Genomic DNA, 12,351 nt, shown 5'->3' with positions numbered 1-12,351 from the left:
AGCAAGAAAAAAACGTCATGAGTGCACCTCATTTTCATAGGATGAAGTGGAGAGGCGAAAGCAATTTACAATCGTTATTCAGCTAGAATAATTTTTTGATACCAGAAGTGTTACTTGACCTTGGACACTGCAGTGTGTCGACCTTTGGTAACGTTCAGCTGTTGTCCACTTTTCTCAATCCAGTCCTTGCTGGTTTGTGAAAGGATTACTGTACTTCTTTCAAGCGACATCTTTCCACTGAGGTGCAAATGCATTGCCTTTTGAGGTCCTTTGAAGAACATCACCAAAAAGAACTTCAGAATCCGAGGTATTCGGCCAGGAACACGGCCAGGATCTTGGTCAGATTGTCCACGGTGGGCCGGTGCAGGTTCTCCTCAGAGTCGTCCAACGTGTGCCAGACATTCGGGAAGGGCGTCGCGATGACATGGAGCACAGGCACGCCTGAGGGTGACGAACAAGTTTTGGTTTGGCATATTTTTATGATACATCAGGTCGACCGTAAAAGTGGCACCAATTACATCACAGTGTGTTGCAATGAAGTATTGTTACAACGACTTTCTAAATGTTTGTGTAGAAATACCGTACAGTGGTGCCTTGGCTCACGAGTGTTTTGTTCTAGGACAATGTTCGTAACTCAAAGTGTCAAAAATTCTCTTTCCGTATTGAAATGAATGTAAATGGCTTTAATCTGTTCAAGTCTTCGAAACTAAACAAAAATCTTTAAAAGGAATTGGCAAAATAGAGCACTATAATATTTTACTTTGCGAAACCATGTAGTCAACATAATGAAGTAGAAAGGAAGACTTAAACAGTTGTTAATATCAACCCTCTCCGGACAAAATATAATTTTTCAGAGAGAAAAATCTGATACTTTCAGAAAATGATACTCTGGACTTAAAATTTTAGATTATATTAAACCTGTTGCAAATTTGCAACCCCTGCCCGGAAAGGGTTAATTGTAGTATTTTATAGTAGTACAAGTAGTAATGTTCTTAAAAACTGGTCACTATCACACTTTTCCTCAGGAATCTTCTCACCTGCTCGAGTTTTGTTCAACGAGCTGGTAAAAAATTCCACTGCCACCTCTCCTACATCTTTCCAAATCATGAGTGATTTGCTCCAGTTTTCATCCTATTTGGTGCCTTTCAAACTTCGCCCTTACTAATCACTGTCACTAATGTAAGCGTGGCTTACAATCATTTTAAATATACTTTTGAGTAATAATATGATGCAGTGCATTTCTATACCATGGCAAATGACAACCAAAATAACACAAATCATTTTGCATGTTGTCACATTATTTCATTTGTAAAGGCTGAAGTTGTAGTACTATAGATCCATCATAAGCATTCACCTCTCCGAAGGAAGGGGATGTGATCATCCTCAACCGTTCCAAAGCTCAAGTCCTTCCTGAAGTAGGTCTGCTCTGAGGGGTGCGACGTCAGCAGACCCTGACGATGGAGCCGCTTCTCTGTAAATGAGACGCTGATTAAACCCGATTCCATGGATCAGATTTGTCGTTGACTTCCTCGCACCTGTAGCGATCAGTCGGTCAAACCAGCGTGCCGTGTTGTCGAAGTGGTTCACTATTAGTGGATCGGGAGCACCCAGAAGGTCGAGCAGCACAAAGAGGTCCTGAACAGATGACTGAATGTCACTGTGGTTCCTTGACTTACAAGCGTCCTGACCTAAAGGTTTTGGGAGGAGCCGGCTGTGGTATGGTCGATTTTTCTCTTTGTGCTCCGAGACAAAAATCATTTACAAGCAAACTTCCGTCACGAGTTTAACTTGGGAAATGACAAGCAACTGAACTCATTGATCCCTAACTCTCTAGACCAATGAAATTAATCGCCGCGACTGCCATGAAGAAAGCAAAAGAGAGACAGTAAATAGGAGGCCAGCTTGGTAGAACGCGCCGTTACGTGCATGCAATTGACGTATTGGCCAAACCCGAATCAAGAAATGAGATGGATGATAGGCTGAAATCTTTTTTTTTTGGCACACCGTCACACGATCAACCAAAACTGCATCGCGATCGACCAGACACATTGAACACCCCTGGTATACTGTCTCTCAATATTGCCTGTGTTGCTGCACCTTTTGTGTTCAAATATCCATTGATGAAAACATCAACACAATGGCACACATGCAATTCATTAGCTCTTAAATGGCATTTTGTACTGTTATCTGGCATTAAGATAAAATGACCCTATAAAGGCAAATCTCCGCGGTTGTTCCATATACACATTGTGAAATTCTGTTTCAAGTTTAGTTTGAATCTCCAACTGGGAGTGGAAATAAACAGCTTGAAGCGCCTTTTTTGAAGAATTATTCACTATCTGACAAACAGCTCCTTATTTTTAAGTGAGTTGGGTTCACTGCCAAAATTCAGCACTCTTATCTCCATTTTTCTCCTCACACCTCACTGCAAAAAAAAAAAAATTTGCATATATATATATATATAATATATATATATATATATATATATATATATATATATATATATATATATGCCCCGTAGCTCAGTGGTTAGAGCACTGGTTTGGTAAACCAAGGGTTGTGGGTTCGTATCCCACTGGGGCCTCCACTCCCTGAGAAGGGTTGCGTCAGGAAGGGCATCCGGCGTAAAAATTGTGCCAAACATATATGTGCGTTCATCTGAGATGACACACTGTGGCGACCCCGAAAGGGACAAGCCGAAAGAAACTATATATATATATATATATATATATATATATATATATGAAAATGTAAAATACCTTAGTTGGGGTACTTGTATCTCAAGGCACCATTGTATCCCATAAAAACTTAGACAAAAACAATCGCTTAAAAATTCTCCCATCTGGAGGACCGTCGACATGAACGATGTACTGTGGGGGTACTCACCACAGCTTGTAGCAGGGTGCTATGGGAGGAGTCCGCAGGGTGGGGCATAGCAGCCATGCGTTTAGCCAGGTGACGTGAGCCGTACAGTGAATCAGTGGCTGTCCATTTTTCAAACGACTCTTCGCCGTCGAAAAAAACAAGCTGCGGAGTCACAGCAACCTTCTACGAAAAGAAAAAAGATGGTAAAATCGTTTGATTGAAACACATATACTTAAAAGTATTACAACACCAGCGGAGTTTTATGATTAATGTAACTTTGAAAATTTTGTCTCCTTTAATAAGTGAAATACAGCATTTTAAAAGTTCACTAGGGTTATATTTGTCTTATATCGTCTTTTGTTTGATGATCGACTGCATTGAAGTTGGGAAAATATGCAGAAACATAAGAATCTGACAAGAAAGCCAATACTTTTTTACAGCACCAAGCCTGCACTCACTTCTCGTTTGTAGGACTTCATCTGATTATCCAGAGCGGTGGCCAACTCCAGGATCATAGCGCAGGGCACGGCCGAGTCACTGGCCCCGAGAAAAACCCTTCCGCGGCTGTCTGGAGGCAGCGCCTTGGAGTCGTAATGGCACGTCAGCAGGAGCCTGCGAGGGGCTGAGGGGTCCAGAGTAGCAATGATGTTTGTGAATGTGACCTGCCCTCTCGGGGTGGCAGCCTTGAAGGTGTCCAGGTCAATGTCCCACCCGGCAGACAGAGAGGATATAGCTGAGGTAATATGCTAGGGTAAAAAAATAAATAAATAAATAAAAATAAATAAATAAATAAAAATAAACGTGGGTTAAACATGCTCATTGTAAGAAAGTACAGTCAAATACACCAAACCCCCTGTTCACTGCTTCAGGGATGAGAATGACCAATTTGGAAAAAATGTCTGTCGATTGGGGGGGGGGGGGGTTCCTTCTGGATATTTTTTGCTGTTATCGGAACACAGAGTGCACAGCACTTTGCCGGGAATGTCCACTTTTTGTATGTGTTCGGTTAGACATGTTGATACCGTTTTCGGTCCTATCTGCACGGTTACACTTTTTTCAAGCCATGCCCGTCTGAAACAGTTTTTGATTCCAGCATCCTTCTCAATTGCCCTTGCTCGATCTTCATCCTTTTTTTCTAACACTTTCGCCATCGTAAAACTTTGAACACACCGTCGCTCAGTCCGCGCTAAGTCCCACGCGCCATTTACTTGGCTAACTAGCAAGTTACACTGCGATTTCTGAGAACCGAGAACACATGTACGTGGCTATGGTGAAACTCGATTAACCACTAACACGATTGGATTGTTATACTGTATAACTCTGTTGTCCAATCGAGTAATCTGCCGCAAACAATTTTTAATGTTTATGTCGCAAAATGCAAATATTTACACTACCGAGCAAGTTAGAACGGCATATGATAGTCGTGCTTGTGCTAGCACTAAGCTGAACTTGCAGCTCGGAGCCCACCACCGAGAGGCAGGCGCACGATACCCTACCCGCTGAAATTTTCTCAACGGATTTGCGCTTATCTCGAGAATGGTCATTTTGGTCTGAAAAAGTTGGAAATCCGCCGATTGCCGGAAAATTCTCAACCCTGCTACTTAGATTAATTTTACACGAGGTGAGTGATACTTAATTTTACTGCATTTTAATGAATATACATTTTAGCACTTGTGTTCATGTAAAAAGCTGTAAAACCCTTAAAAACAATTAAGTCGATCCGTTGCGCACACACAAACAATCCATACTATAACAAGACTGTGGTGGGTGAAACACAATATCAGGTAGGAACACTGTAATGAGCTTTACCTCCCGTACAGCCAGGCTCCCTTGTGTCCCGGGCAGCCTCTCAATCAGGATGGGCCTCAGGTGAGTCTCCCACAGGCGATTCACATCCACTTGGGAGGCCAGGCGGTGGATTTGAGCCGCAGAGTACTTGGTGGGTTTGTGGGACCACTTGAGAGACAAGTTGTGAGGTAAAACCAGAAAACAATGTGATCTGAAACTTAAACAGCATTGCAATACCAGTAACTTACTGAAAATAACAACCTTCCATTGCCTGAGAAATTAATACTTTGGGACTCTGTGAAATAATGTTATACATACAATATTACAGAATGTAAAATCAATATGTATATTGGCATACGTAAATATACATCTTATCTAACTATCCACATATATACCCTCACGTTTGGACTTTTTTTCAAATGTGACTGCAGTCAGACGATATAATTAGCACATTTACTGTAATTTATTCCTTTTAATATCGATTATTTCTTTTAAATTTCAAACTTTCACTGTGCAATAGAATTCTTTGGCATAATTATTATTAATAACAGTTTCATACAGTGTCCACAGTATTGGATGTGTAACTGTGGCAACCACAAAAGCCTTAAGTCACTTCTTCTGTAGTTCTTCATTTTATCATTGTACATCACTGGACTAATGATCATTTTGGGGAAAATGCAGCTTCAAAATATTGTTATTGTAACAGGCCTACATAATAGCATCATTGTACAAGTAATTGTTAGATTATTGTCACAACTCACATAAAAAATACCAATGTGCTTAATTGTTTTCAATCCATTTTCTGAGCCACTTATCCTCACAAGGGTCGCAGGCATACGAGAGCCTATCCCAGCTGTCAACGGGCAGGAGGCAGGGTACACCCTGAGTTGTTTGCTAGCCAATCGCAGGGCAAATGGAGACCGACAACAGTTGCACTCACAATCACACCGAAGGGCAATTTAGAGTGTCCAATTACAGGTAATGTTGCATGTTTTTGTGATGTGGGAGGAAACCGGAGTGTCCGGAGAAAATACAAAATCCACACAGATGGGCCCGAGATTAGGATTACCCAGTCCTCAGAACTGTGAGGCAGACACTTTAACCAGTCATCCACTGTGCCACCTAACTTTCACCATTAATTTTTATTTTAAAATGCAAATAAAGTGTCCAAACTTCCAATACATTTTGCATCACGTCAAATGTGAACAGCATGTTGAAGCGGATACCAATACCAATTTTAATTGAACCAGGAGTCCTTCCATGGATCATGCACCTGTTGTAAATGCTGCCTTTCGGCTACCTTGTTACCAAAGACCAAGCTATGCAAAAACTACAGTTCTGACATATTTAACAATTAGACGCTTCAACTCAAACGTTGTGAGAATTAAGTTCACCTGTTAGGATTGCAGTGCATTTTAGATAAACTGTATCTGTCGAGAATCAGCATTCTAATGGTGAAAGTACTCCGAGATGTTATTTTCTTCCACACCTATTCGTCTTACCTTATCCTTGGTCAGGTCTCCAGTCGGCATGCGGTGGTTCACATCAGCGACATTGGACAGATAGAAGGCGAGGACCAGCGCGACCATCAGCACACCGACGAGGCAGAGCAGGAGCGGCGGCCGGACGATGGACCGCAATTGCCGCACACAGTCGTTGCCCTGCCGCGCAGGCATGTACCGGCGGGAGGACTTGGACATGACAACGGCTGCGGACGTCCTCTCGTCCGCGGATGAAAACAACTACGTGTCCGCAAATAGAGCACGCGAGGCGGGGAACTTGGAGGGAGCACACGGCGGAGGCGGGACCTGACAAGTTTTACATTGACGGAACCTGGAGCGAAAAATATTATTTTGAACGTTAAAACACATTACCCACGTGACACGTTACTAGTGGTCATTATCTGATTGGAAAAAGAAAACGTCACTAACTGAATAAAATACAACTGGCCGCCGTTACCGCAAAAGTTTGAAATATCTTCACTTCCGCTTATTTGTTGTTGTGTTGTTGTTCTTTTATTCATTGGCGGTTAGCAAAGGAGGTTTTTGAAGCACTACCGCCACCAGCTGGTGCGGAAGCTTGTTGTTTGTTTACCCCCCCCCCCCCCAAAAAAAAAAAAAAAAAACAGCATAGAGAGAAAAAAATGTACTGTACAAACGTGCACATCGATCCGTTTTCTGAGGCGCTTATCCTCAGGAGGGTCGTAGGAGCGCTGGAGAAAATCCCAGCTCTTTTCGGCCAGGATTTGGGTTACACCCTGAACTGGTTGCCAGCCAATCGCAGGGCACATAATGACAAACAACAGCCACGCTAACGATCACACCTACGGGCAATTTGGAGTCTCCAATGAATGCATGTTTTGGTGATGTGGGAGGAAACCAGAGTGCCCGGAGAAGACCCACGCAGGCATTGGGAGAACATGCAAACTCCACATGGTATGGTGGGCTGGGATTCGAACGTCGGTCCCCAGCGCTGTGAGGTCAACGCTCTCACCAGCTGCTTCACCGTTCCGCCCAGAGCAGTACATATAACGACAAAATAAAAATAAATGGAAATCTGAGACTTAGGTCACAAAACAAAATATTAATATCTTTATATATAATCAAGTCTTGATTCTTGTTAACTGACTTGTTTGATTTCTTTTTAATCTGTATGCATGGATAAATTGTTGAGCAATAATCAGCGTTTAAAATATTGCATATTTAAAGTCTTAATCTTACAGGTTGGGTGATTTGTTGCACTTTTAAGAAATCCAATGTTGAAATGCTCCGTACATGGTGTGTATGCCTGATGCACTCTTAAAATTTCTGACAGCCCCATCATGTATTCATGCCTGAATTCGACTCCAGTTAGAAAATACTTAGCATAACAATAATAAACCCGAAACGATCCACTAAAACCGCTCCATTCTTGAAAATTAAGTTTGATTGCGTTTATTGCTGCTGCGATAACCTAACTTCCATCACGGGATCAATAAAGTATCTAGATTAAATCGCAGTTTTTTTACTTACATAACAGACGTTTCATCAAAACATTCAGATTACTTGAATTCCTTTTATTTGAAGAAATAATGAGATTTTTTTTTCGCCCGCATTGGGTTACATGTTGTCTTTGACCTACTTTTCTATCCCGCCATTAGTTTAATCCGGGAAAACGATCGGAACAGGAAGACACTTTAACGCGTTACGATAGGCCGGTACATTTTTAAGACCCTCCCTTGTCTTGATGCCAATTGGTCAGTGTGTCGCTAAAACAGGAAGAAAATTCAAACCTTTTTCAGATGTCTCAAGAGGCCCCTCCCCTGTCTCGATGCCAATTGGTCAATGTGTCGCTCAAACAGGAAGAAAATTTAAACCTTTTTGATTGGCTCCCATAAACCAAGAGGGCCCTTTCGCTCTCGATCCCGATTGGTCAATGAGTCGGTTCGGTCCTGCCTTCGGTTCCCTTGTTTCCAAATCCAACGTTTCGCTGGATTTTGCGCCTTCAAGGATCCACCGAACCACTCCTGCACTCGCTGCTGCTGCTGCTCGGACGAGGGGCACACTTTGACGCCGTGACCCGTGCACTTTGTGTTGGAGTACTAACTACACGACACAGTGCCAGGATGCATGTCATTAAGAGAGGTCAGTGGCAACCCGTCGGTTTACTTGCTCGAGGCCTCCAATACTTTAACACATTTACGACTTTGCCAAACGGTAAAAAAATAAAACTAAAAAAAAATGGCGTCGTTATGGACCAGCTGTTTTGTCGTTTTATTACACGGGGACAAGATGGAGACTTGTCAAGTGTTCACAGTCGTTCGCTGGGAGCACACAACAGCTCCTTTAAGGTTACCTGGTGGATTACGTGGAAGTAACGAACAAAGTTGGATTGGGTAAAACGCGCAAAGGACGTTCGTGCTCAGGAGTTTCGGTCAAAATTGCGTTTATGCGGCGCTCGTCGCCCTTTTTCGGGTTTCCGGGCGCAAGTCTTTGTCGTGCTTGGCGCCAAACTGTTCATGTAACACCGCGCGTGCGCACACGGGAACAAAAGTGTTAGTTGAATTCGACGAGGAGGTACCAACTGCAGCTCAAGACACGAGTGACTCAATTTATACATTTGTTTTTAACCTGTGAGGGGGGAAAACTAAATATGTTGGCAGCGAACTCAAACCCAATTAACAATGAGCTGCATTTTGGCAGTGATACCAACCCATGTTGGGGAAAACACCATAAACAGGCTAACAAATGGCATAGAAGTGGCTATGTTGCACTGCAGCAGCACACATACAATCTAACAGTATTGCCCCTTAAATATTTATCCATCCATCCATCCATAGATTTTCTTTTCTGGAGCCTTTCCCAGTTGTCAGCTGGCAGGAGGCGGAGTACACCCTGAACTGGTTGCCAGCCAATCATGGGGCACACAGAGACAAACAGCCGCACTCACAATCACACCTAGGGGCAATATAGAGTGTCCAATTAATGTTGTGTGTTTTTCGAATATGGGAGGAAACCTGAGCGCACGGGGAGAACATGCAAACTCCACACAGGCGGATCCGGGATTGAACCGGGAACCTCAGAACTGTGAGGCCAACGCTTTCCCAGCTGACCCACCGTGCCGCCCACAGTCATTATACTTGAAAAGAAAATTTTTCGCATTCTATTTAGTTGTCATTGCTATATATTTAAAGGCATTGCTATTGAATGAAATTTTGAAAAGCAAATGTTGGTGGGGAGGGGGGGGGGGAGAATGAGTCGTCATTGTAACTGGTATGGGTGGGTGTGTTCCAGATGGCCGCCAAGAGCGCATCATGTTCGACAAAATCACCTCTCGCATCCAGAAGCTTTGCTACGGCCTCAACTCTGACTTCGTGGACCCCGCCCAGATCACCATGAAGGTGATTCAGGGCCTGTACAGCGGCGTGACCACAGTGGAGCTGGACACGTTGGCGTCCGAGATCGCCGCCACGCTCACCACCAAGCACCCCGATTACGCCATCCTGGCGGCGCGCATCGCCGTCTCCAACCTCCACAAGGAGACCAAGAAGGTGTTCAGCGAGGTCATGGAGGACCTCTTCAACTACGTCAACCCGCTCAACCGCCGCCACTCGCCCATGATCTCCAAGGAGACGCTGGACGTGGTCCTCGAGCACAAGGACCGCCTCAACTCGGCCATCATCTACGACCGGGACTTCTCCTACAACTTCTTCGGCTTCAAGACCCTGGAGCGCTCGTACCTGCTCAAGATCAACGGCAAGGTGGCCGAGCGCCCGCAGCACATGCTGATGCGGGTGGCGGTGGGCATCCACGGCGCCCACGTGGACGCCGCCATCGAGACGTACAACTTGCTGTCGGAGCGCTGGTTCACGCACGCCTCGCCCACCCTCTTCAACGCCGGCACCAATCGGCCGCAGTTGTCCAGCTGCTTCCTGCTGGCCATGAAGGACGACAGCATCGAGGGCATCTACGACACGCTCAAGCAGTGCGCCCTCATCTCCAAGTCGGCCGGCGGCATCGGCGTGGCGGTCGGCTGCATCCGTGCCACGGGCAGCTACATCGCCGGCACCAACGGCAACTCCAACGGCCTGGTGCCCATGCTGCGCGTCTACAACAACACGGCGCGCTACGTGGACCAGGGCGGCAACAAGCGGCCCGGCGCCTTCGCCATGTACCTGGAGCCGTGGCACTTCGACATCTTCGACTTCCTGGAGCTCAAGAAGAACACGGGCAAGGAGGAGCAGCGTGCCCGAGACCTGTTCTACGCCATGTGGATCCCGGACCTGTTCATGAAACGGGTTGAGAACAACCAGGACTGGTCTCTCATGTGCCCCAGCGAGTGCCCCGGCCTGGACGAGTGCTGGGGTGACGAATTTGAAGCGCTGTACACGCGCTACGAGCAGGAGGGGCGGGTCAAGCGGGTGGTCAAGGCCCAGCAGGTGTGGTACGCCATCATCGAGTCCCAGACTGAGACGGGCACACCGTACATGCTCTACAAGGACGCGTGCAATCGCAAGAGCAACCAGCAGAACTTGGGCACCATCAAGTGCAGCAACCTGTGCACCGAGATCGTGGAATACACTAGCCAGGACGAGGTGGCCGTGTGCAACCTGGCGTCCGTAGCGCTCAATATGTACGTCACGCCCGAGCGCACGTACGACTTCAAGAAGCTGGCGGCCGTCACCAAAGTCGTCGTCAAGAACCTCAACAGGATCATCGACATCAATTACTACCCCGTTCCCGAGGCACGGCGCTCCAACCTGCGCCACCGGCCCATCGGCATCGGCGTGCAGGGGCTGGCCGACGCCTTCATCCTGATGCGCCACCCCTTTGAGAGCGCCGAAGCCCAGCTGCTCAACATCCAGATCTTCGAAACCCTCTACTACGCCGCGCTGGAGGCCAGCTGCGAGCTGGCGGCCGAGCACGGCGCCTACGAGACGTACCCGGGCTCCCCAGTCAGCAAGGGGATCCTCCAGTACGACATGTGGGAGCGAACGCCCACGCCGCTCTGGGACTGGGCGCTGCTCAAGGAGAAGATCGCCAAGCACGGCGTGAGGAACAGCCTGCTGCTGGCGCCCATGCCCACCGCCTCCACCGCGCAGATCCTGGGCAACAACGAGTCCATCGAGGCGTACACCAGCAACATCTACACGCGCAGGGTCCTCTCCGGCGAGTTCCAGTGCGTCAACCCGCACCTTCTCAAGGACCTCACCGAGAGGGGCCTGTGGGGCGAGGACATGAAGAACCAGCTCATCGCTCACAACGGATCCATTCAGGTAAGTGTGGCAATTACAAAACTGCCCGACAATTGGTCCACATTTGTCTGAATATCCACATTACACTATTTTGTCAAGAAGTTATTCCAGTATATTATGGAGTAAAAAAATAATAATAATTATGCAGTCTCCAATGGTATAACAATCATTCATTGCTCCATGAATGTAATTGCTATAAACTATGACTTCATTATTTAATTTGGTTTTTAAAAAAAAACATTTTTGTGTAGTGTAACACTTTAAAAAAATATTTGTAAATCCATATCTATGGCTGACAACTGTATTCCTAATCCTAGCCTTGATTTTTTTTTTTTCCTCTATGGCAGGACATCGCAGAGATCCCCGATGACCTGAAGCAGCTGTACAAGACTGTGTGGGAGATCTCGCAGAAGACAGTGCTCAAGATGGCCGCAGATCGAGGGGCCTACATCGATCAGAGCCAGTCGCTCAACATCCACATCGCCGAGCCCAACTACGGCAAGCTGACCAGCATGCACTTCTTTGGATGGAAGCAGGTACGGTTCGAAGAGTTCAGATTGAAGTTGCAATATGGACACAGCGATAGCATTTCTGATCATCTCTTAGATCTTCTCACCTCGTTAACAGAAGCGTTCTCTACCTATCCGCAGGGTCTGAAGACCGGCATGTACTACCTGCGCACCAAGCCTGCCGCCAACCCCATCCAGTTCACGTTGGACAAGGAGAAGCTGAAGGAGGCGTCCGCCACCGAGAAAGCCTCCGAGCAGGACGCCAAGGACCGCAACACGGCTGCTATGGTGTGCTCCCTGGAGAACAGAGATGAATGCCTCATGTGCGGCTCTTGAACGCTCACTCCCCTCACGCTTCCATTTTACTACACGAGTTCCCTTCGTTACAGTCTTGTTAATACTTAAGATGTACTAAATAAAGTGTATATTTAACAGATGGATGGACTGTCTTTTGTT

At 46.1% G+C, this 12,351-nt stretch overlaps 2 protein-coding genes across 5 annotated transcripts; one reads left to right on the top strand and one right to left on the bottom strand.

The window, feature by feature from the left end:
- Window positions 1–15: 15 nt before the first annotated feature.
- qpctla (glutaminyl-peptide cyclotransferase-like a) lies at window positions 16–7,802 on the bottom strand. Of its 4 annotated transcripts, none has more exons than XM_061826420.1 (8): window positions 7,665–7,802; window positions 6,156–6,486; window positions 4,675–4,821; window positions 3,324–3,611; window positions 2,887–3,048; window positions 1,536–1,635; window positions 1,355–1,471; window positions 16–441 (listed from the first exon to the last, which is right to left on the bottom strand). In XM_061826420.1, exons 2-8 carry the CDS (start codon window positions 6,351–6,353, stop codon window positions 296–298), a joined length of 1,158 nt encoding a protein of 385 aa, XP_061682404.1. In that variant the 5' UTR covers window positions 6,354–6,486; window positions 7,665–7,802; the 3' UTR covers window positions 16–295. The 4 variants fall into 4 exon arrangements, with proteins under 4 accessions (XP_061682404.1, XP_061682405.1, XP_061682403.1 ...); XM_061826421.1 differs by lacking the exon at window positions 7,665–7,802 and adding an exon at window positions 6,812–6,953; XM_061826419.1 differs by lacking the exon at window positions 7,665–7,802 and adding an exon at window positions 6,585–6,673.
- A 240-nt stretch (window positions 7,803–8,042) lies between these two features.
- rrm1 (ribonucleotide reductase M1 polypeptide) lies at window positions 8,043–12,331 on the top strand. The gene is made up of 4 exons (XM_061828163.1): window positions 8,043–8,276; window positions 9,426–11,407; window positions 11,734–11,922; window positions 12,037–12,331. The coding sequence occupies exons 1-4, from the start codon at window positions 8,258–8,260 to the stop codon at window positions 12,229–12,231; spliced, it is 2,385 nt and encodes a 794-aa protein (XP_061684147.1). The 5' UTR covers window positions 8,043–8,257; the 3' UTR covers window positions 12,232–12,331.
- The last annotated feature ends 20 nt before the right edge of the window (window positions 12,332–12,351 follow it).

Source organism: Syngnathoides biaculeatus, chromosome 8, assembly GCF_019802595.1.
Source record: "Syngnathoides biaculeatus isolate LvHL_M chromosome 8, ASM1980259v1, whole genome shotgun sequence".
Classification (NCBI taxonomy): domain Eukaryota; kingdom Metazoa; phylum Chordata; class Actinopteri; order Syngnathiformes; family Syngnathidae; genus Syngnathoides; species Syngnathoides biaculeatus.
The sequence above is the reverse complement of the archived record's forward strand: the minus strand, read 5'-3'. Positions and strand labels throughout refer to the sequence as shown.

Coding starts and splice junctions, on each gene's coding strand:
- qpctla (XM_061826420.1), bottom strand. CDS start 6,353: ATGTCCAAGTCCTCCCGCCGGTACATGCCTGCGCGGCAGGGCAACGAC. Junction 4,822..6,155: donor GAGACCTGACCAAGGATAAG/GTAAGACGAATA, acceptor TTGTCTCTCAAG/TGGTCCCACAAACCCACCAA. Junction 1,472..1,535: donor TGACCGACTGATCGCTACAG/GTGCGAGGAAGT, acceptor TCTCATTTACAG/AGAAGCGGCTCCATCGTCAG.
- rrm1 (XM_061828163.1), top strand. Junction 11,408..11,733: donor CTCACAACGGATCCATTCAG/GTAAGTGTGGCA, acceptor CCTCTATGGCAG/GACATCGCAGAGATCCCCGA. Junction 11,923..12,036: donor ACTTCTTTGGATGGAAGCAG/GTACGGTTCGAA, acceptor ACCTATCCGCAG/GGTCTGAAGACCGGCATGTA.